The sequence below is a fragment of the Nematolebias whitei genome, chromosome 20, assembly GCF_014905685.2.
Source record: "Nematolebias whitei isolate Nwh7 chromosome 20, NemWhi1, whole genome shotgun sequence".
Lineage (NCBI taxonomy): Eukaryota > Metazoa > Chordata > Actinopteri > Cyprinodontiformes > Rivulidae > Nematolebias > Nematolebias whitei.
The window spans coordinates 3,689,924-3,714,364 of NC_056517.1; the positions used below are offsets into that span (position 1 = coordinate 3,689,924).

The window sequence follows — 24,441 nt, forward strand, 5'->3', positions numbered from 1 at the left end:
ACATGTGTGGACAACCTGGCATCCACATAAGTGGACAACCTGGCATCTACATGTGTGGACAACCTGGCATTCACATGTGTGGACAACCTGGCATCCACATATGTGGACAACCTGGCATCCACATAAGTGGACAACCTGGCATCCACATGTGTGGACAACCTGGCATTCACATGTGTGGACAACCTGGCATCCACATGTGTGGACAACCTGGCATCCACATACGTGGACAACCTGGCATCCACATGTGTGGACAACCTGGCATTCACATGTGTGGACAACCTGGCATCCATATACGCAAGAGTCCGGGTCTTAGGAGGTTAAGAAATGCGTATCGCCCACCACCTTTTATGCCAGAGTTTTAGACTAAGGTCATCGTATGTACAGAAATGTTAAGAGTTGTAGCTGTTTTGGTCAAAATTTGAAAATACTATCATGCACTACCTCATGCAATACAGGCAGATGACAAGCTCAGTATGTGATCTGTGTGACTCTCAGCTACTACCACATGACATTTTAGCTCAATTTCATTAAAACTGACTGAATTAAGAGACATTTTTGTGTCGACTAATGTTGATTAGCTGTGGGTGTCATCTTGAATTGAACTGTCTCCAAAAGTTCATCAGTAGCAAATTTATATTCAGTGATTATTTATTGGAGGGGTGGCACGGTGGCACAGTTGGTAGAGCTGTTGCCTCTCAGCGAGAAGGTCGGTGGATTGAATCCTGGCCAGGGACCTTTCTGGGTGGAGTTTGCATGTTCTCTCTGTGCATGTGTGGGTTTTTTCAGGTACTCCAGTCTCCTCACACAGATCAAAAAATTTTTTGCAGGGTGGGGGGCGGGTGGGGTAAGCAAAATTTAAACTAAAACATTTCAAACATGTACCGAAACGCTACGGTAACTAGAAAAAGACGATTGGGATTTTTAAGCCAAAACACAGCCACAGAGAAGATGGATGCAGTTAGAGAGGACATGGAGGTCGATGGAGTGAGGACAGAGGATGCAGAGGACGGAGTGAGGTGGAGGAGGATGACTCGCTGAAGAGGGAAAAGAAGAAGCAAAAACACTACTGATCATCACTGCGGTTTATTTTGAAAGGATTGTAAAGTGGGAACCATGGTCACGGGTGAGCTCAGCTTTATTGGCAGAACATGACACATTTATAGGTGCAAAATATTAAAAGAAAATTGGAATAATTAAGACCAATTTATCTTTGAGTTGCTTAAAATGCCCATCCCTATTATAAATCAGATAACTTCTAAACCTAAATAAAGAGAAATCAATGTATAAGATTAGATGTATTTTCTCTAAATATAAACCTTTGTATATGACCTTTTTAATAGACTGGGTGAAAATCAGTGCAAGTTTAAACCTGAGTTTGGAGATGAAGACTTTTACACATCTACTTTGTGGAAAGCCTGACAGCAACACTTCAGAGAAGCTGACTCAACAGCGCACCCACACCAAAGGTTACACAATCACGTTCACTCTTCATATGCAACCTCTAAGCCAGCTCTGACATCCTCACCTTTACCCAGACGCAATTACTCTCTATCCTTAAAAATACAGGCCAGACAGGAGAGTTAACAGACTTCATTGTGACATCAAAGCTTTTTATACCGATAGTGCCGACGGCAACAAATGCCCTTGAGGGTAATAGGTGGAGTTTCTCATGTCACAGGCTAACAGGGACAACCTCGTTCCTGCAGTGTCAGGGTTCAGGGCAACAACAAAAAGTTTTATGAGTATCAGTGGGGGAAAAGGACTTTTCCTGTCGTAACAGAGAAAAGCAAAGAACTCACCATGCCAGGATTGGTGACAATCATGCCCTTGCACTCCTCGGCGTACTTCTGCCAGTCCAGCTGTTCCCACTGTAACATGTCTGCGATCTCCTCCTCGGGGACCAGAGGCTTGTTGCTACGCAGCAGGTACAGCAGCACCTGATGCATTGACAGCACCTCCTTCCCACCATCTAAGTTAATCCATTCATACAGAAACAAAAAAAAAAACAACAACACACAAATGAGTCGTGTTTATTAACCTAGTTCCTTCTATCATTTTTAATCTGTTTGGAATAATCAGCCTGAAATCGCAAATAGAGACAAAGACGATGCCTTTTTTTCTCCACTCATACAGACACCTGGACAACTCTGGTTTTAAATCGGTCTGTAAAACTGTAAAAAGGTCCATATTTAATATTATCATTTATTGACAGGCACAATGGTTCTCAAACTGTGGAGAGGAGGCGCAGTGTCATTGCTGGTGAGGAGCATGGCCATTTATATTTTTATTTTGTTTTAATTTTCCGACCCAAAAGATTGCTAGCGTAACTATTGACATTGTTGCCAGTTGGACTTGTTTTTATGATGGATAATAAAGTACGAACTGCACGCCGGCAGGACCAGGATAGGAATGATGAAAGAGATGCAGCTTTCTCATGGAGGAAAAGTTTATCAGTGAAAGACTGTTTCAGTATAATCAGGGACAAACAGTCGAGAGATAACGATTGGAGTAAAAAAATACTAACACAGCTAGATTGATCTTAGTGGGACATTCACAGTTTGGACCAGATGATATTCCTGTTGTTCTAAATCTGTTAACTCAGAAATGTACATCGCATGTAAATGTGGACAGAAAGGGGAAATAAAGCTGCTTCAAAATGAATGAGCAACAGAAAATATTTCTCTTTTAATCACAGTAAAAGGTAAAAATAATAATTAATGTATTGAACATGTTTGAAGAAGAATTCTGATAGATGACAGTAAACACTACACTCCAGTGTAAGCCAGAGGTTTTTTTATAAATAAAATGTAATTGTTACAAAATATAAAAATATTTAAGCACTTCCTGCTTGTTCTTGATGAGGACGGACACTTTTCCCTCCTGCTCCCTCCTGCTCCTGCCTCCCTCCTGCTGTGCTCTTTGTCTTGTGATTCCTATCGGAGCCTCTCTCTACATTTCCTCCGAATTGTAAATTATGGATCTGGTCAACTGGTCTCTCAACGCAATTGACAACATTTTCTTGACAAGAAGACAAGACGAAGGATGTCCTGAAGAGACACTCGCAGATGGATACACCATGGACTCCTGGGGGTAGTGGAAGATGGTGTGCCTGTCTGTATTGTCCATTGAGGACGTAGAAGACGCGTACATAATTGGATTTATGATAACCGGATTTCTGCTTTTTGGTGTTGGCGGTTATCTGGCATATAGACAAATTTGACAGACGGCAGCAGTGGTTCTGGCATTTGTCAGGCTGCCTGTCTTATGTGAAGAAATGTACCGAGCAGTAAGCTCTCAGACGCTGCATGAGCTGAACCGTAAGCTGGACGCGGTTTCTGAGAATCGCAGGCCACTTGGAGAAGGCTACAAGCTCGGTCCGGCTGTGTGACCACAAAATTTGGCTGTTTGGAATCGCCAGCGAGCCGTAGCAGCAGAACTATGAAGGCAGACGTGGAAATTCAAGCAGAGGCTGCCTGACCCAAAATAATTGTGCTACCTGAATGTGGCTTCCCCACTCAGCCTTCAATTGGCCAGCTACAGTATCTCAAACTTTACAGGTTGTTTATGTTAACGAGAAGCCCCCCCACAATCGCTCCCCTCCCAAGGACATCTGTGGCTGTGTGTCAGAGTTGAGCCGGCTGATAGACACTGCGTCATCTTTATCAGGACTACGGCACTTTCTGCCAGTCTCTACAGACAAGTCACTGCCCTCGTCGGCCTCCTCGTGCATAAATGTATTATGATGTCATCAGTATGTTGCCGTTTCATGTGCAGAGGTCTTTTTTTTTGCAACTTTCCCATTGTGTCCTAGCCAGGACAAAGTGTGAGATATGATTTTTTTTAACTCCCCTCGTGTTTTCTCTCTTCCTTATTTACTTCCGTCTGTCTGTAACAGGTCTCTCTTGTAAATGAGTCCTCGAGGCTCAATGGGCTCTAACTGTATAAATAAAGGTTGAATTAATGAATTAATTATCCAGAAACAACATCAGTGAAGAATAAAACCACAATCACAATCAATGTTGGACAGAATATTTTTCTGCCTCCACAAGAAAAGTTAGAGAGCCACTGCAATAAAACAATGTTTGTACAAGAAACTTGTAAATATAGACCATAAATGTTACAATTTAATGTGTATATATATATATTGCAAAGTGGTTCTTAAACGTTTCATGCCACAGCCCGTGTTAAATAACCTCTTAGCTCAACAAGACTAAAGTACAACAAATGCTACTGTCTTTGAAAATATATTAAAGTAAAACTAAATGAGGTAGCAGACTTTTTTTAAATCATAGAAATAATGCTCCATCTACACTAAGAAACCCAACAAATGTCAACCTTTAAGAGCTTCATTTTATCCTTAAAACACTGAGTGATTTCACTGAGTTTTTATGTATTTTTTACCAACAACTCAGTTCAGTCAGTGCAACAAAAACCCGTACAGGGGTTTGGCAGAAAGACGATAGTGACTGAGTGTAATTTGTCATCCGTTTATTTAAACTTCACACTGTCAGCTTAGTTTTCTGACAACACAACATTTATAAACCTCCTACTGTTCCATTGCAGCAGCAGGACAGAGATCGTTTTGTCTTCTTAGACTTTTATCACCCTTTTTATTTTGTTTTCATCCTTCAGTTTGGAACACACACCGTGAGTAAGCAGGAGCTGGACAACTTTTCAATCAGCATATCTGATGGTCTACATGCTGGACGCCCCGTCCAGATTTAACAGCGTCTGCCCACTCTGACCATCCTCTCTCCGACCCGTCTCTGATCTCTCTTTACCCTGATTTAAGGTGACACCTCCTCCAGATGGCAAAATGATTGTATTTATAACGGAGAGATAAAACTCTTCCCTCTCCACTTGTCACCAGTCGATCCAGGCAGCGAGTCGTTTGAAACGGCAGGATGCACTCGTGATCTGTCTGAGATGTGATTTGTGTAACACAAAAACAACTCGGAGTCCAAACAACATCTAAACGCTGGTTCTGCTGGAACTCGTTTAGACCCACAAAAACAGAGTGGTTACGCAACTCCCTGGTTCATTCAACAGCCACAACAGTAAAATGCAGAGATAAAAGGGCCCTTCCAGATTTTAAAAATAAAAAACATACTTTATGTTAAATAAGTTGTTTTACATGTTGGCATATTATTATCATTATTTCACTTTTACTGTTGTTGACATCAAGCACCCCTGCCATCAAAGGCACGCTCACTGCAGGAAGTTCAGTTCAAGCAGCACACGGACATTTGGCACTTTGCCACTGTCGCAACTCATCGGTTCTGCACCGCACCAGTTAAAGGCCTGCCCACTGCCGGTACCCACCCCCACTCAGCCCAGTTTATGGGACCATCTTGTTAGTGGTTCCCAGCAGACTGTTCCAGGTTAACTATTTTGATGCAAGTAAACAGCAGCTGTTGACTGGACGGCGGAGCTACGTCACTGGGCCCGACCATGGAAACTGTAAACTACATCCGAGCTTCCACTTCCTCCCTGATCTTGTTGCGTGTTGTTTTTACTCGTTTCTGGCGTGGAAGCTCCAAAAATAGTGTCGTGGACCACTGGACAATGTTCAGATTCACCATGAACTTACTGGATGGGCGGCTGTGGCTGAGTGGTTAGAGTAGTTGTCCTCCAATAGGAGAGTTGGGGGTTCAATTCCACCAGCAGTCACATGCCCAAGTGTCCCTGGGCAAGACACTGACCCCCTCATAGCCTCTGATGTGTGTCCCATCGGTGTATGAATGTGATAAAGCTCTGATTAGCCCTTGTATAGATCTAGTATAGAGCTGTATGGATGTAAATGAGGCACAGATTGTTGTAAAGAGCTTTGAGGATCTTGATCAGATAGAAAAGAGTTATACAAGTACAGTCCATTCACCATTTACAAGAGAAGGGCACATTTACAGAGAAATACCGGAGACGATGGCGCAGCAGGGCTACACCCGGACTTATAAGCAGTGCCGGGACAAGCTAAAGAAATTGAAGTCTGATTATAGGGTGATTACAAGGACCACAACGGGCGGAGCGGCTCCAACACAATGTCCTGTTACGCTCCCGCCCACAGAGCCACAGAGGCAAATCACCTACACCTGAGAAGAACCGATAGGACGGGAGCCAAGTGGAGTCACACTTATCAATGGCAAAGCGGCTCAAGTGTAATGTGTAATAACCTTGTGCTGCCCACAAACGTGCCTGCCTTTTAATCAGTTTGGTACGCTCAGGCCTGCCAAATGTTAATGATTTAGAAAATGGCAATCAGCTGACTGATCAATCAATTTACCTCTAGATTGGACTCAGTATGACACATTAAAGCACATAACGGCACACCTATAATAGCATTCTGATCCCCATTATAAGCAGATATGGATAAATACTGCATATAATCAAGACAAAATCAGTTTATTAAAATAAACAAGTAAAATGAATAGACTTCTATTTAAATTACATACTTCAGCTGGATAGAATGACCCCCCCACGCCCCCCGACACACACACACAGCTCCCTCAGTCCTGTCAGCATTCAGAGAAATTCACTGTAGCTTTCAAACATCAAGCCTGCAGTGTAAGACCATGTTTCTTTTTACTTCTTTCCTCTTCACAGATCACATCAGAAACATTAGATTAGACAGCTTTTGTGTTTGTGTAAAAGGAGGCAGATACGTGTCTGTGGCTTTTTAAATTGGGAGAGCTGGGAGAGAAATTGTTTTTTGATGGGAGGAAGGTAGGTGGCACAGCAGCAATAAGAAACAGCGGAGCAGCACAGCAGTGCACCAGCACCATCAAGTGTCTCCAAGAAGAACATCACACAGGGCCCAACAGCAGCCGCTCACGTACTGGATCAACATGAAGTTTGTCCACAACAAATCACAACATCGATGCACGGAAATTTATTTTTCCTACAAAATCAATGCACACAAGCTTTAGGAAAGAATGATGAAGATGCTCTGTTTTTTTTCTACTGAAGGAGAATTAAAACAAGAATAAAAATGGGATCAGAATCACGGGTTCTCTCTTGCTCTGTCTTGTGTGTGTGTGCGTTAAAAACCCTACCAGGTAAGAATCTGACAAATCGAGGCATGAAATGGAACTGCTGGCATCCAGAAGGCTCGTCGTCGGACTCGGGACCTGAAAGACAGAGCGCACGCTCAGTAACTAGCTTTTCACACAAGATTAAAGGTTCAATTTGTGCTCGAAATAATAACCACAGTTACACTGGGCTTCAGTAGTTCATTATTATTCAGTCTTTTCAGGAGATGTGGAATGCAAAAATATATATACACTTCCTTTATGTGACTGCAAATAAGATGTTTAAATTTGATATGTTCCATTTATAAGGGATAAATTCAACATATATGTGCATAAATATAAATCTGCCTCTAGAAAGAAGCCTGGGATGCTTTCTGCAAACATTTCAACTCCCTTTTTACCCCATTTTAAAAAATATACAACATAATAAACTCTATAAGGTGGTTCTGGATGGATTCTTCTTTATTGAAATGTTTTGTCTTTTATCCAAAAGAGTCAGTTTGAGGAGCTGCAACAAACTCATGCAGACTCTGCAGATAAAAAAAAGAGTTGTTGACGCTCATTAGGCTGGAAAAGGTTACAAAACCATCTGTAGAGTTTGGACTCCACAATCCAGTCAGACAGACTGTGTACAAATGGAAGAAATTCAAGACCAATGTTACCCTCCCCAGGAGTGGTGGACCAACAGAGAGCACTACAAGAGCACGGCGTGGAAGAGTCGAGGAGGTCACAAAGGAGCCCACGCTAATCCGACTTTGCTTGCCAAAGTTATTTTTAAAAATGGCATTCAGTAAAAAACTGAATCAACAAATCTCTGTGTTGGTTTTGTTTCATGGTAAGCGTCTATAAATCAAAAGCCTTCTGTTCATGGTCAATTGTTGATATTCTGACTAGAGCACGACTGATATAGCAGTGGGCCGATACAGGTGTTTGGGGACATATTGGTACTGGTGTAAATTGCCCCATTACAAGCTGATGAACACTTCTAAATTTAACCCCCAAAATGCTGGAAACAAACTGTGTCCTTACTTGCAAACGGCGTAATTGTACAATGATCCAGTACAGGGCGCACATGGACTACTTTCAAGTCATGGCCGTGCTGTAGAGCTGTCATTTCTAACCCGAACCCACAGCCAGGCTCCGCCCGACCCGGATTCGGACCAGGCCGGACCATAATAATGTGCTTAATGTGTGGGCCGGGTCGGTGTCAGGCTTTTTATTGAATCAGGAACGTGCGCGGCCGACGATCCATTATATGCAAACATTGCTTGCCATATTGCACCTGCTGCACGCGGCCATTTGGCTGCACGCTGACCAGCTGGTTGAAAGGGGTAAAAAGTTCAGTTAAGCTTCAGATGGACTACTGCCAGTGATCCATCAGCCCAAATGGACGTTCATTCAGCCGCTGCACTCACAGGACGCGCGCGGCCGACGACCCAAACAGGTGAGATCACAAAATGTTCGACATGTCAGAGCAGGATGCAAGCAGAAGCAGGGGAAGCATTTAATGCGCTTTGATGGCTCCTCAGCTCTGATCTCCTGCCCCCTCAGCCACACGCATCCGCCAACCGTTAATAATAGTAGGTGGTATAAGCAGTCAAAGCTTAATAAAAAATGTTGGGGTGGGGTTCTGACCTGTAATTACTGTTAATACGTAGAATCAGGTGGGGTTCAGAGACGATGGCTGCGGGATGGGCCGGTTCGGATTATTTGGACCCAAGTGCAACTCTACCATGCTGCACACTTGAGAAGCAGGGAGTAATACTAGGTAGCATATTTTGCTGAACAGAGCATGTTAAGTTTATTGCAACTGATCTGTAAAATGAACAAAAAAAAAAAACAATAATAAATTCTCTTCAATCCTCCAACCCGCTTGTCATTAGCCATGTGCCTCTCAAATTAGCAAGCTAACGTTTAGATAACCTAGCATAGTATTGCCTTGTAAAACTTTATGCAGAACAATAAATGTAATATGGACGTAATATATATGTATTTGTGTTAGTAACATTATCTTTGTCATCCTCAATGAAATGCATTGTTTGTCTGAAATCTTTATTTACGTGCAAAGAAAAAAAAAACTGCTGCGGTCAAAATTAATTAGACCTTCACCGTACGTGACAGACTGTTTAAACAATGAACAGGGAGTTTCTTTGTTCGTATTCTTATCTTTGTAACAAGTGTTAAAACAGATTGAAAAGTAGCCGTTTGCTTAGATTCTTGGGGGTGAACAAAGCTAAAAAAAAATTCAACTATTATATCAGTTATCGGCATTAGCCTTCCCCTCCCAATATCGATACTGATGTTAGACAAAATTTCCATATCAGCCCGGCTCTAATTCTGACATGTCTTTCAACTCATTTATCCCCGACGCTAATATAACTTGTAAAAACCACTTGCTCCTTAAAGCCTGGACATTTTGTTGAACTCTAATATGAATTGTGTCTAAATGCTGCTGGTAAATTACTTGTATAAAGTGAGCCCGTGACAAAAGCACTGTACCTTTCAGGTTCCAGTCATACAGCTCAAGAATATCCTGGAACAAGTAGGAGGAGAACAGCTCCAGCCCTCGGACACAGTAGTTCTGGACTCGAGAGGAAAAAACAGACAAATGTTGGCAAACAGAACCCAAAGCTTTATAAAGCAACACTGACTGCTTTAAAGTAGATGGAAGCGATAAGTAAATCCAGCTTTCTGACTTCATCACATAAGCCGTTTTATTGATACAAGCAACTTTTGTAGGTCGAACTGGAGCTCTTTTCCTTCTTCTAAAAGGATTAGCACCTTGGCTCACCCAAACACTGAGGTGTGAGAGTTACATGCGGCTCAGCTGTGCTCAGACTCAGCCGTTTGAGATAAAAACAAAGGGGGTGAGAAAGAGCTGCGAGATAAAGTGGTGTTTGACTGACCTCTGGTGTCATCTCCTCTATGAAGTGAATGGTGTAATCTATGTTGAAGCGGATCACTCGGCACAATGGAATCTGTGATGATGAAAGAGAAAAAGTAGAAGAAAAGGACAGACCGCCTCATTACGACTGATTCTGAGAGGTTACGGCTTTTCAAGGAAACTCATTAAAACCTCGTATTTTTAAGGGCACAAACTATATGCATGTATGGAAACGCAATGCAAAAATGTGCAAAAACATGCAAAACCCCTGGTAACTTCACAAACCCACACGCCTACGGAGCACGCGCCTCCACACACGTTAAAGGAAATTAGGCACCTCAAATCTTGCTAAAAGGATAAGCCAGCTCTTGTGTTTAATCTGCACGGTTACACGGTCTTTGTTGTCAGAGCACAGGGGCTCATTTTAGGAGATTAACCTGGAGCCACGTTTACTCTTGCCCATGCTGGCGTCTGACTAGCATGGAGCTAATACCACCACTTTCTCAGTTTCATATCTCGCCACTATCAGGAAGCATTTGCCCCAGCTCTTAACAAGGGTCGCCCCAAATCATCCAGTTCAAATCATGTCTGATCCTCTGAGCCCTTTTTGAGCTATTGATCACAATATTCAAACACATCGTAGTAAAAAATACTGGCAGAGGCATCTTTACACAGACACACTTTGGGCACATTTTCTAAAAACAGTCTGGTGAACCCCCGTCGATTTTTCGCCCTCTTTAAAGCTCCTCCCTGGGATAAGAGTTGGGCTCAGCTCAAATGGCTCCAGAAAGAGATGTTTCTTTTAGATCACAACCTCTTTAATGGCTGACAGCCACTGATGGGCCTTCAAACGGCTGGAAGAAGACTCGGTGACAAGGTCAGCCCAGTGAGAGAGGAGCACTTTGTCCCGGCTACAAAGAAGTCAACCTGAAGCCAAAAGCTGATTTGAAGTTATGTTTCTGGAAAGTGGAGCTAAAGAAGAGGTGGATTTTTTACTCAAACCTTGACAGAAATGATTTATAAAAAAAAGAAATCTGCCATATAAGACATGTAGGAGGAGGATTGTAGCCTGTAATGGTCAGAGAAAACCTGACTGGGCAGCAGCTGGAGTCTGTTTGAAGAGAATAGAACAGAGAAGAGAAAGGATCGATGGAATATCTGATCTACGATGCATGGCTGAACCAATAAAAAGATCAGCGATTAAATAACTGATCATTAAGCTAATTAATAAGGACAGCTTTTTGCCTTTGCACGACAAAAACCCGAGCATACTAAGATAATACAAAGCCAGGCAAAACTGAGAGCAGAACTGTCGTTTCATGTTGTTTTATGTGACAAAAGCAAATTCACTTCCTATGACAGGGGTGCATTTTCAGTACAATACTGGCAAACCTCAAAGAAAAGTATTTTACTCCATTTTTTAAAAAGAACAGTAAGTTACCAGTGAAAGTGGGGTCTTAAATTGATCATTTAATGGCTGCAAACGGAAAGATAAAAAAAGTACAACTTTACCTGTTATCAGTTTAATTTGAACCTTTTAGGGTCTTGGTTAGATAAAAAATGTACTTTCAGAAAGAAAAGATGGATATATTCACACTTAGCACAACATCATGGCAAGAATAGGGGCTAAATGACAGTTTCTGTTGTGTTTATTTCTCATCATTTTAAGTATAGTAAACTGTAAGGTACAAATTTCAAAGAGTTACATTAAGTGAAAAGTATTTGGTCACACTTGACCATCAGGGACTGTGTTGAGTTGGTCACCTTCCTGCAGCGATAACAGCTTCCACTTTTCGTAGAAGACTTCTACAAGAATGTTTCTGTAGCAATCTATATCCATTCATTCTGTGGAGCACTTATGAGGTCAGTCAGAGTAGATCTGTCTCGTGATCCCCATTCCAGTTCATTCCACAGGTGCTTGATGGAGTTGAGGTCAGAGCTGTTCTTCCACACCAAACTCAAAGCATGTATTTATAGTTCTTGCTGTGTGCACCGAGGTACAGCCATGTAGGAATAGAAGAGTATTAGTAAAGTGTTGCCACAAAAATGAAAGCATGAAGTCTTCAAAACGTCTCGTCAAGAGGTACACCGATGTCCTCCATGGCTGAGGGATTTAAATAGTGAATGTTTGTAGTTTTTGAGATGAGTGTTCAGTGTTTCCCCTAGATCACTTGCCTTGGCAGGGCGCTCATCTCTTCCAGAGGTTTTGGCAAAGGGGGGCATGTCTGTGGTGTGCTACTTTTGTGCCGGCAGTTGTCGACAGGGGGAATAGTGCTACGTGGTCAGTGTTGGCAGTTGTCAACGGGGGTAAGAGGAGTTGTGGGTGAGGGACATTTGGATAGGCAGGGCGCTCGGTTCTGTTGACAGGGCGGGGCGCCCTCCTTGTACAACAGTAGGGGAAACACTAGTGTTTTTCTGGAATGGATTTTGAGGAGAGCCCAATTTTTGATAGGGATCTTTCTTACACGAAGATGTAGGCACACACCAAAACAGAAGTCGGTACCTCACTTATTTTTCAAGTTATCATGCTCGCAACATTCATGGATGGACAGACAGAGGGTATTTCCAATTCTCCCTTTTCAATAATCAGCAGATGACAAAAACGCCAAGCTGAGATAAACCAGTGTAAAGTGACAGATAAATATGGTAACTGAATGCAAACTTACGTTGGTGAGAGGTGTGTGGGAGAAAAGGGAGAAGCCTTCAAACAGGTACTCATGATCGTCATACTCAATCACCGTCGGCCTGTCCGTCTGCAAGAAAACACCAATTCAGGCTGTGAACATGTGAAACGTCTGAGCAGCTGGACGGTTATCAGAAGGAACATTTTAAAGCTCTGGACATAAACAACTTCATACCAGGAAGTTGGTGGGAGGCGACACAGTGATTCTGTAGTGGAACAGTTTTCCTGCATTGTTGCTCATTAGACGACACGACCTCACAGGCTGGAAAAGAAAAACACTTCAAGTCACCCATCAGTCAGTGGATTTGATTAGAGAAAGTTCAAAGGCAGAACAAATGTAAATTATTTGCTCATAAATCATAACTTAGCAGCTCAAATACAAATCAAGCTTACAAAATCAAACAATTAGCCAACATGTTTAAGGCTATTCAAACAAATTGTGAACCAATCAACAAATGTTTTCCAATCTTGTTTGAATTTTTGAGATGGTTAAAGTGTTGCAAAATGTAACACAAAATTACCTCTGGACAAAACACTTCCTGTATGGCTGAGGATTCATTAGGAATCTGTCTACTTTTATTGATTTGTTTTGTTGGACAGAAAAGCCAAAAACCTATTGTGTTTCTTCTTCTTCTTCTTCTTCTTCTTCTTCTTTTGGCTTGTCCCTCTTCAGAAGTCTCCACAGCGAGTCATCCTCCTCCATCTCACTCTGTCCTCCGTGTCCTCTGTCCTCACTCCGACTACCTCCATGTCCTCTCTAACTGCATCCATATATCTCCTCTTTGTCTTTCTCCTGGCAGCTGCATTTCTAATATCCTTCTACCAATATACCCACTGTCCCTCCTCTGGACATGTCCAAACCACTGTCCCTCCTCTGGACATGTCCAAACCATCTCAGTGTGTCCTCTCTAACTGCATCAATATATCTCCTCTTTGTCTTTCTCCTGGCAGCTGCATTTCTAACGTCCTTCTACCAATATACCCACTGTCCCTCCTCTGGACATGTCCAAACCACTGTCCCTCCTCTGGACATGTCCAAACCATCTCAGTGTGTCCTCTCTAACTTTATCTCCCAGTTGTTCAACCTGTGCTGTACCTCTGATGATCTCATTCCTGCCACTTCCAGTTCTGTCTCCTGTCTTTTTGTCCATGTCTCTGTCTCCAGACCAAACAACATAGCTGGTCTCACCACTGTCTTGTAAACGTTTCCTTTGACCTTCATTAGGTGAAGAGGTAACCAGATAAAAGATGCTGTTTAAAAGCTAAAGTTGGTCATAAAAATGCAATCAGTAAGTTACAAGGATAGGAATTTATGTTTAAAAGGTATAATAATATAATTTATTTTTATAGAGTCTCGTTTATTGTGTCTTTAGTGGATGAGTATGGAAATACACTTAATGGAGTGAAATAATGCCCTTGGCCCTGTGAGGCACAGCCTGAAGGTTATGAACGGGTGATTTATTCACAGCGTGTCCCACCTCCTCTCCTGGGTAGATGCTGTGGCGGATCCCTGTACGTCTGGCCTTGGCACTGCACTTACACAGAGGACCATCATTCATCTGGACAGAAAGAAAATACGTGAATCGGACAGCGCTGCCTTACCTGCCGTGTATAACACAAAGATTGTGAAACATTTTACATGTCTGAGCTGCAGGCTGCTGACCTTTATTTCTCTCCTGCACTTTGAAGCTCAGAGTTTTTGAAGTTCAAGTTGTAACTTTGCCGGATATATTTTTATATAACCAACACTCAGTGACTCCTAATTCACTTTACAAATTACTTGGGTGTTTTTAATTAAGTATTCTCAGGGGCTAGGAACCTTTAGATTTATGTTGCTCTGATTTATTTTTCCTCCAATTCCTACATGTGTCCAGTTTCACTACTTTTTGTCTAAACAGGTCTCACTTGTAAATGAGTCTTTGAGGTTCAATGTGATTTATCTGTCTAAATAAAGATTGAATGAACAAATGATTTTTTATACTTTTCCCATAAGGACCAGGAACTACAGACGGTATCAGGGACATGGTTTATTCTCCACATCTGCACTGGTTAAAGTAGACGTGGGAATCCAGGTAGTTCCAAAGCAGAAGGTCGTCTGATTTTGTTCAAATAAAGTTGTTTTTTCAAAAAACTGTCAAAAATAAATTAGCAACCTTTGTGGGAATCATTAATCATCTTGCATGCCAAAGCTTGAACCTAAGACTTTGTTAAAATATGTTATATAATATAACATATACAATATAACAATATAATATTGTTCATATTTGCTGACTTGGTTAACAAATGTCTGTATGTAAAGTGTCTTTAAAAAGTACTCAAACCACTTGAACTTTTATACATTTTGTCACATTACTTGATTCACCAGGCGTTTAAATTCAACTTTTTCTCTGACCAGACTGGTGAGTTCCTTGGTCTTCATGATTTTGTTGGTTCTGTATGTTTAGTAGGGCATCACAAAACAGATTAAATTATACACAGGTGGTCTCTGTGGACTTTAGTTAGAGGTCTCAGGACCCTCGTGTTGGTCTCTATGGAAAATGTGTCCAAACTTTGACACGCCGGCTAAAACGGTCACATTGAAAGTACATTCGAGTCACAAAACATCCCATTTTTAATTTAAAAACTATTTGTTTTAGGGATTTCTCTCTCCAATCTCCAAACTTTCAACAACAATGTAAACAATATTTGAGTGAAAGGACAAAAGTTTACGAATGTTGGGGAAAAAGAAAAAAGATATTTGCCATTTATATTAATAAAAAGTATTTCAAATCCTCTGATTTGTTGAGTCTTGTTTCGTGTGCTTGGAAAGTACATTATTGAGAACAAAGGGGTAATCTGCAGTGTTTCCCCTGGATAACTTGCCATGGCGGGGAGCTCATCTCGTCCATGATTTTTGTCCGGGGGGGGGACGGATGGAGATACGTCCTAAGCTGCGCAGTGCGATGTTTAAACCAACAGAGTGGGGGTGGGGACACAGAGACAGCCGCGCTGTTTGCACCGACAGTTTTACAGTTTTAGAGCAGGGTGTGTGAGAGGAGAGAGACAGAGACACATCTCAGCCGCACGCTGTCTGAACAGGCAGGTTTGTTTTTGGGTGGGGGGGTGGGGGGGTGGAGGAGAGACAATGTGACCGATCCACAACTGGGCAGATCTATTCACTCTAACTCTATGCTTTGTGCTCTGAGTGACGTCACGCGCTACCGTACTGACTGAGCAAATTAAAGTTGTGCTGTGTTTACGTTTGACCGAGCTTGTGAAGCTCTCGGTGTGTTTAAGCTGTTATGATGCAGAGTTTTCAATAAATTTGTTATTCAGTACATTCACGTCTGCGTTTAATAAAACAAATGTTTTAAGTTAATTTAGCACTGGGTGTGTAAGCTCAAACATCCAGGTAGACAACAAAAATGGCTAAATCATGTCATCTGGAAGAATTGGGTCCAGATGACATGAGTCAGCCATTTTTGTTAATTCAGTACTGGGTTTTTTTCTGTATAGGATCGGTATTGAATTGGTATCTGCCGATACTAAACTGCAGATATCGGTATCGGATTAGAAGTGAAAAAAGTGGATCGGTGCATCCCTAATATAAACTGAATTGAATAGCTTTAATTATATGTAAAAATACTTCTAATGTTGTAGCATGAGACAATGAGAATAAGTTCAAGGAGTATGAATATATTTTACAGCTCTATGTGCTGGTGATGACCGTCGGCTACTAACAAACAAATTGTGGTTCAATGTCTGTAAAACTGACTGACTTGTAGCCACGTCGTGTTTTCTACGGTTCTCCTTTTGAGCTGATTCGAAAAGTTAAGTTCTTTGTTCTAAGTTTTATTAAAATCCATTCAGTGGGTCATGAGATATTTAGCTAACAGACATACACACACACAGGCGCTTGGAGTTGAGAAGGTAAAAAGGTCATTTTTGAGACAGTGACTCAGCTTGTGTGTTAAACTGGACTTAAGCAACACATCAAATTCCATATGAATGTTTCCAAAAAGCGTACCGTAATTTCCAGCATACAAGCCGCTACTTTTTCACACACTGAGCACCGCGACTTATACAATGCTGCAGGTAATCTATGGATTTTTACAGGTTAACAAGCTTCATGCCGCCAAAACATTTGGCCTCGTCACACCCCGGCGCTCACATAGCTGCCCAAAACACGTCTCGTGATCACACGAAACACGTGATCCCTGGGGGCACAATGAAGTATTTGCAGCCACTCGACATCAGAGTGAATCGTGCATTTAAAGTGGCACTCCCGAGCTCAGTGGGAGGCTTGGATGATTAGTGGCGAGAAATTGTTTACTAAAACTGGCGAAGAGCAAGTTTTGATCCCGACACCGTGGAGCAGTGTCAAAAAATCCACTACCACCAACGGGTATCGAAAGGCTGGACTGCTGCGTGACGAAGAGGACCGCACAAGCTGAAGTGCGAATTTGCCTCGAGACGAAGGTGATGTTGAGAGAGACAACAAAGGATACTGAGGACGTGTGTGAAGAAGTAATTCTGAGACTGTTCGATTCTGACACTGAAGAAGACGACTTTAGTGGTTTTAGTGCGCAGGAGGAAGATGAAGATAGAGATCGTTGACTTTTCCTGGTAGGCTGCTGTTTTTTATTTGTTATTTTTTAACCTGTTGTGTTATAGACCCTGTTCAGAAAAAAATATATATTTACTGTACATATTTGTGTATATACGACGGAGCTTTAGAGAACGATTAAAAAATATATTACATTGCCACGCTAAGAAAAAAAAATTAAGACATAAAATTATGAGAATAAAGTCGTGGAATTACGATAATAAAGTCGTATGAGATTTTTTTTGTTTCAACTGCTGTCGTTAATTTTTTTTTTCCACGAGTCGAATCCATGACACGACCTGTCAATCAATCGAGTAGGCGTGTCAGCAAATGACCAATACGAAGCTAAATGCTCCTATAAGTGACTCGCTGGGTCTCTTCAGCCTCTTTCTGGCATATTTATTGAAGACTTCTAACAGCGCTGCACACACAGTTTCATATTTATTGAAGACCTCTAACAGCGCTGCACAAACACAGTTTCATATTTATTGAAGACCTCTAACAGCGCCCCCTCCCTGGTCTGCCACCTTACCGTGGTGGAGGGGTTTGAGTGTCCCAATGATCCTAGGAGCTATGCTGTCAGGGGCTTTATGCCCCTATAGGGTCACCCATGGCAGACAGGTCCTAGGTGAGGGACCAGACAAAGTGCAGCCCAAAGACCCGATGATGAGACAAATAAATGGACCTAGTGTTCCCTTGCCCGGACATGGGCCACCGGGGCCCCACTCTGGAGCCAGGCCTGGAGGTGGGGCACGCGGGCGAGCGCCTGGTGGCTGGGCTTTTACCCATGGAGCTCGGCCGGGCACAGCCCGAAGAGGAGACGTGGGTCACCCTTCCCATGGGCTCACCACCTGTGGGAGGGGCCAAAGGGGTCGGGTGCAATGTGGGATGGGTGGTGGCCGAGGGCGGGGACCCTGGCGGTCTGATCCTCGGCTACAGAAGCTGGCTATTGGGACGTGGAATGTCACCTCACTGGTGGGGAAGGAGCCTGAGCTGGTGTGTGAGGCTGAGAGGTTCCGGCTAGAAATAGTCGGACTCACCTCTACGCATGGCTCGGGCTCTAGAACCAGTTTCCTTGAGAGGGGCTGGACACTCTTCCACTCTGGAGTTGCCCCTGGTGAGAGGCGCCGAGCAGCCGTGGGCGTACTTATTGCCCCCCAACTTGGTGCCTGTGTGTTGGGGTTCACCCCGGTGAATGAGAGGGTAGCCTCCCTCCGCCTACGTGTGGGGGGACGGGTTCTGACTGTCGTTTGTGCTTATGCACCAAATGGCAGTTCAGATTATCCACCCTTTCTGGAGTCCTTGGAGGGGGTACTGGAAAGTGCACCTCCTGGGGACTCCCTTGGTTCTGCTGGGAGACTTCAATGCTCATGTGGGCAATGACAGTGAGACCTGGAGGGGTGTGGTTGGGAGGAACGGCCCCCCTGATCTGAACCAGAGTGGTGTTCTGTTGTTGGACTTCTGTGCTCGTCATGGATTGTCAATAATGAACACCTTGTTCAAGAATAAGGGTGTCCATATGTGCTCTTGGCACCAGGACACCCTAGGCCGCAGTTTGATGATCGACTTTGTCATCGTCTCATCTGATCTGCGGCCACATGTCTTGGACACTCGTGTGAAGAGAGGGGCGGAGCTGTCAACTGATCACTACCTGGTGGTGAGTTGGCTCCGATGGTGGGGGAGGATGCCGGTCAGACCTGGCAGACCCAAACATATTGTGAGGGTTTGCTGGGAACGTCTGGCAGAGACTCCTGTGAGACGGAGTTTCAACTCCCACCTCTGGGAGAACTTTGAACATGTTCCGAGGGAGGTGGGGAACATTGAGTCTGAGTGGACCATGTTTCGTGCCTCTATTGTCGAGGCGGCTTACCAGAGCTGTGGCCGCAAGGTTGTCGGTGCCTGTCGCAGCGGCAACCCTCGAACCCGATGGTGGACACCATCGGTGAGGGATGCTGTCAGGCTGAAGAAAGAGTCCTATTGGGCCTTTTTGGCCTGTGGGACCCCGGAAGCAGCTGATGGGTACTGGCAGTCCAAGCGACATGCGGCTCGGGTGTTTGCTGAGGCAAAAACTCGGGCATGGGAGGAGTTCGGAGAGGCCATGGAGAACGACTTCCGCACGGCTTTGAGGCGATTCTGGTCCACCATCCGGCGTCTCAGGGGGGGAAAGCGGTACGCCACCAACACTGTTTATAGTGGGAGTGGTGTGCTGCTGACCTCAACTCGGGATGTTGTGGGTCGGTGGGCGGAAAACTTTGAAGACCTCCTCAATCCCACCGGCATGTCTTCCACTGAGGAAGCGGAACATGGGGACTCTGGGTCGGGCCCTCCAATCTCTGGTGCTGAGGTCACCGAGGTGGTTAAAAAGCTCCTCGGTGGCAGGGCCCCAGGGGTGGATGAGATTCGCCCGGAGTTCCTTAAGGCTCTGGATGTTGTAGGGTTGTGTTGGCTTACGCGACTCTGCAATATTGCGTGGACATCGGGGGAAGTCCCCCTGGATTGGCAGACCGGGGTGGTGGTCCCTTATTCAAAAAGGGGGGCCATAGAGTGTGTTCCAACTACAGGGGAATCACGCTCTTAAGCCTCCCTGGTAAGGTCTATTCGGGGGTTCTGGAGAGGAGGGTCCGTCGGATAGACGAACCTCGGATTCAGGAGGAGCAGTGTGGTTTTCGTCCTGGCCGTGGAACACTAGACCAGCTCTACACTCTCAGCAGGGTCCTAGAGGGTGCGTGGGAGTTTGCCCAACCAGTCTACATGTGCTTTGTGGACTTTGAGAAGGCGTTCGACCGCGTCCCTCGAGGGGCCCTGTGGGGGGTACTCTGGGAGTATGGGGTACCGGGCCCTTTGATACGGGCTGTTAGGTCCCTGTATGACCGGTGTCAGAGCCTGGTCCGCATCGCCGGCAGTAAGTCGGGCTTGTTCCCGGTGAGAGTTGGACTCCGCCAAGGTTGCCCTTTGTTACCGATTCTGTTCATAACTTTTATGGACAGAATTCCTAGGCGCAGCCAAGGTGTTGAGGGGATCCGTTTTGGTGGCCTTAGGATTGCGTCTCTGCTTTTTGCAGATGATGTAGTCTTATTGGCTTCATCAGATCGTGATCTACAGCTTTCGCTGGTTTCGCGGTTCGCAGCCGAATGCGATGCGGCCAGGAAGAAGATCAGTTCCTCCAAATCCGAGGCCATGGTCTTGAGCCGGAAAAGGGTAGAGTGCCCTCTCCAGGTCAGGGAGGATGTCCTACCCCAAGTGGAGGAGTTCAAGTATCTTGGGGTCTTGTTCACGAATGAGGGAAAAATGGAGCGTGAGATCGATAGGCGGATAGGTGCAGCGTCTGCAGTGAAGCGGGCGCTGTACAGGTCTGTCGTGGTGAAGAGAGAGCTGAGTCAAAAGGCGAAGCTCTCAATTTACCGATCGATCTACGTTCCTACCCTCAACTATGGTCACGAGCTTTGGGTTGTGACCGAAAGAATGAGATCTCGGATACAAGCGGCCGAAATTAGTTTTCTCCGCAGGGTGTCTGGGCTCTCCCTTAGAGACAGGGTGAGAAGCTCGATCATCCGGGAGGGACTCAGAGTAGAGCCGCTGCTTCTCCATGTTGAGAGGAGCCAGTTGAGGTGGCTTGGGCATCTGTTTAGGATGCCTTCTGGACGCCTCCCTGGTGAGGTGTTCCGGACAAGTCCCACCGGAAGGAGGCCCAGAGGAAGACCCAGGACACGCTGGAGGGACTATGTTTCTCGGCTGGCCTGGGAACGCCTCGGGATTCCCCCGGAAGAGCTGGCCCAAGTGGCTGGGGAGAGGGAAGTCTGGGCCTCCCTACTTAGGCTGCTACCCCCGCGACCCGACCCCGGATAAGCGGAAGAAAATGGATGGATGGATGAAATGGACAACGAGGAGACCCGCAACTTGTGCACCAGTGCACCATATATTTGTACTTTTTTTTTTTTTTAAGATAGTGGGTGCAGCTTCTATTCAGGTGCGCTCAATAGTCTGGAAATTACAGTATTATGTGGGGGAGTGGTGGCGCAGAGGTTAGAAGATGGGCCTTTGATCGGAAAGTCGCAGGTTCAACTCCTGGTACTGTCAACATCAAAATGTGGGTGGAAAAGGTGGAACACCCACACCTCCCTCCACCCTCATTCACCCCACTCTGGGCCCCTGAGCAAGGCCCCTAACCCCCACCATCTGCTCCTAAACAGGTCTCTCTTGAAAATGAGTTGTCGTGGCTCAATGAGACTACCTGGGTAAATAAAGGGTTAAAAAAATAAAAAAGTGAAGGAACAAGAAATTCATCTTTTAATGATTGTACACAACAGAAAAGTCTGTAAGAGCTTTGGGAACGTTTCTCGTGTTTTGTTGCTCTGTAAGATGCGTCTAACAGCAAATTGGAATAAAAGCGTGTTTGTGTTTGACGGGACCGACCTGTCCCGGGTCGTTGTACCACAGCTCCTCGTGCAGCCGGTCAGGATGAGCTTTCTTCCTCTTGATCTCAGCGATGACATCAAAAACCTCGGAGTCGGAGTCAGAGCTGCTGGAGCAGCTGCTTCCCTCCTCGTCTGACTCGCAGTCTGACTCGCTGCTGCTGTCGTCTGCAAAGGGACGTCATCGACTTTAATCGTCAGAACTTTAAAGAGCGTCTAAACGCAGCTGGTCCACAGGTTAAGCTGCTCTGATCAGTTCGCCCTTTACCACTTTCCACAAAACTAAAGCTTCTAACCACATGGGCATGTGCTCTCCTTTAAATATACCTTTTTTATTTGTTACACAATTAACTTTTTAAGCAAATAAAAAAAGTTAGGAGTTTGAACATCCTTGTTTATTAGCATTTCTATTCTCCAACGTGCACATGTGAGATTAAAAGAGGAGCACAGCTGCCAGAGTCGCCCCTCGTTTTCTTCTTCTCTCACTCTTCGTTACAAAAAATAATTAAAGAAGGAACGAAAGCTCACACCAAATTGAGGATTATAATTACTATTCAGCCGAATGGTTTCTGGCTCTTAGCTAAAGCTGGGTCTTCAAGTCTAATCAACGTTTTAATTCAAGCACTTTACTGTGAAATCAGCGCCCAGAGCCACATATTTAGTAAATAAGATTTAGAAAGTGAGATTTATATTATTATGGAGCAGAAATACATCGTCAAAGTGACAAGCCTTCACACAACATGGTGAAGAAATCATCTTTGAAGCAGTCCTGGAAAAAACAGTTAATTTCATGCCTGTTAGGAATAAAGTGGAACAACAGTTTATTTTTCTAATTGCTCAAGTTTAACGCTTGCTAAAGTCCTGCAAATAAAAATAGACACAGGGACAGGTTCTATTTAAAGAAACAATTAAATTGTAAGACAAAGTGATGTTTACGCTACAGCTGTAATAAACAAGCTGTTGCTGGTTTTTTATATTTTCCTTCTAAGCTCAAACTTATAATTAAAGGTATTTAAAGTGGTCTTGACCTTTAGTTCTTCTGTGTTCATCTGTTTTGTTGTTAAACGTGGCCGACTCCTTCAGTGTACCTGAGGATTTTCAGAGAAATGTTCTGTTTGTTGAGTCACTCGGCCTCGACCTGGAAATCACTGAAAAGGCGACTGCAGGGATGAACCAGTGCTGCGTCGACACGTAACAGAAAGCAGCGAAACAACCAGTTTCAGCTCAGTCTGTCACAGTTTGTTCCCATTTTAACTCGATCTATAAAATAATCCCAATGAAAACGCAGTTCGACACATACAAGCTGCGTTTGCTGGAGGCTTAAAAAAGGCAGTTTTTAGTTTGCAACCAGCGAGCCGTGCACCACTGGTGTTTCCCATTCTTGCACCCACGTTGCTTTATATTTTATGTTTTGTGTGTTTTAATAAAACAACCTGCAGTCCAACAATATTTTGTATAGTTTCCCTTTTTGTTACTAATGTTAGACAAGTTGGCAAAACCTGAAAAATAATCTGAAACTGCAGCCTCCATGAACAGTTAACTGTTTATTGAATGACAAGTTTGATAACAGGCATGTTTTAAAGACATAAAAACCTGGATGACCCTAAACGTTCTGATTTTAAACTCAGACAGGACTGAGGTTTTGGGATTTGGACCTGAGCACCTTAGGAATTAATTTTTCATTCTTTCTCCCTCCTTAGATGCATTAATCTGTCCTCCAGCTCTAATGCTAAAAATCTCTGTGTTATTTTTGATCAGGACACGTCTTTTATCCCCCACATTAAAAACATTACTTGAACCTCCTTCTTCCACCTGCGTAATATCACTAACATTAGAAACATCTGATCTAAACATGATGCAGAAGAACTGGTCCATGCATTTGTCACGCTGGTACATTGTGTTTATTATGTTGGTGTCCAAAAAACTCTTAAATCTTCATTTAATCCAAAACGTTGCTGCCAGAGTCTTAACTGGAGTTACTGGGAGAGATCATCTCCAGTTTTAGCTTCTCTCCACTGGCTCCCAGTCAAATCCATAATAGATTTCAAAATCTTACTTCTAACCTACAAAGCTCTCAACAACCTAGCTCCATCTTATATTAGATAACTTATTGTTCCATATTTTCCTAACAGAGCACTTCGCTCTCAGACTGCAGGTTTACTTGTGGTTCCTAGAGTTTACAAAAACAGAACGGGAGGCAGATGTTTCAGTTCAGGCTCCTCTCTTGTGGAACCAACTTCCAGCTTCTGTCCTCGAGGCTGACGCTCTGTTTCAAAGACTAGGCTTAAAACTTTCCTTTTTGATAAATCCTATCGTTAGTGTTGGCTTGGGTTTCTTGACTTATCTCTGAGTTATGTTGCTATAGATTTAGGCAAACTGACAACATTTCCTCACTCTCTCTGCTGTTCATGAGTGTCTTTATTTCGGTCTTTAACGTGGTTTTCTTTGTCCTTCCTCCCATAGAAACCCCACCTGGACCCGCCACTCTTTGTTTCTCTGCTTCAGTCTCGTTCCGTCCGTCTCCAGCCAGTCCAGGCAGACGGCCGTCTTGTTCTGCTGGAGGTTTCTTCCTGTTAAAAGGATTGTTCTCCTATTTACCGTCACCAATGTGCTGCTCAGGATGGGAGACTGTCACAAAGTGAAGGTTCAACACAATCTGCTGCTTCCTTAGCTATGGTAACCTTTACCTTTTGGCATTTAATGATGTACCGGTAAGTGGATGTTTTTGTACAGTGCCCTGAGACAATGTTTGTTGGTAAATAAAGCTGGGATTAAGTAATGGGATTAAATAATTAATATAGTACTAAATAATTAATTAATACTGGGATTAAATTAACTAAAATGAACTGAAT

The 24,441-nt window shown here is 43.8% G+C and overlaps 1 protein-coding gene across 1 annotated transcript in view; it reads right to left on the bottom strand.

Annotated features, from left to right (window-relative positions):
* drosha (drosha ribonuclease III) overlaps positions 1 to 24,441 on the bottom strand; it is a 166,350-nt gene that overhangs the window by 130,424 nt on the left and 11,485 nt on the right. The window contains exons 6-13 of the mRNA XM_037693767.1: positions 21,591 to 21,757; positions 14,071 to 14,151; positions 12,768 to 12,854; positions 12,576 to 12,662; positions 9,932 to 10,003; positions 9,525 to 9,606; positions 7,050 to 7,124; positions 1,800 to 1,969 (exon numbers count right to left, since the gene is read on the bottom strand). Coding sequence (XP_037549695.1) covers positions 1,800 to 1,969; positions 7,050 to 7,124; positions 9,525 to 9,606; positions 9,932 to 10,003; positions 12,576 to 12,662; positions 12,768 to 12,854; positions 14,071 to 14,151; positions 21,591 to 21,757 — 821 coding nt within the window. The remainder of the gene's footprint in view (positions 1 to 1,799; positions 1,970 to 7,049; positions 7,125 to 9,524; positions 9,607 to 9,931; positions 10,004 to 12,575; positions 12,663 to 12,767; positions 12,855 to 14,070; positions 14,152 to 21,590; positions 21,758 to 24,441) is intronic.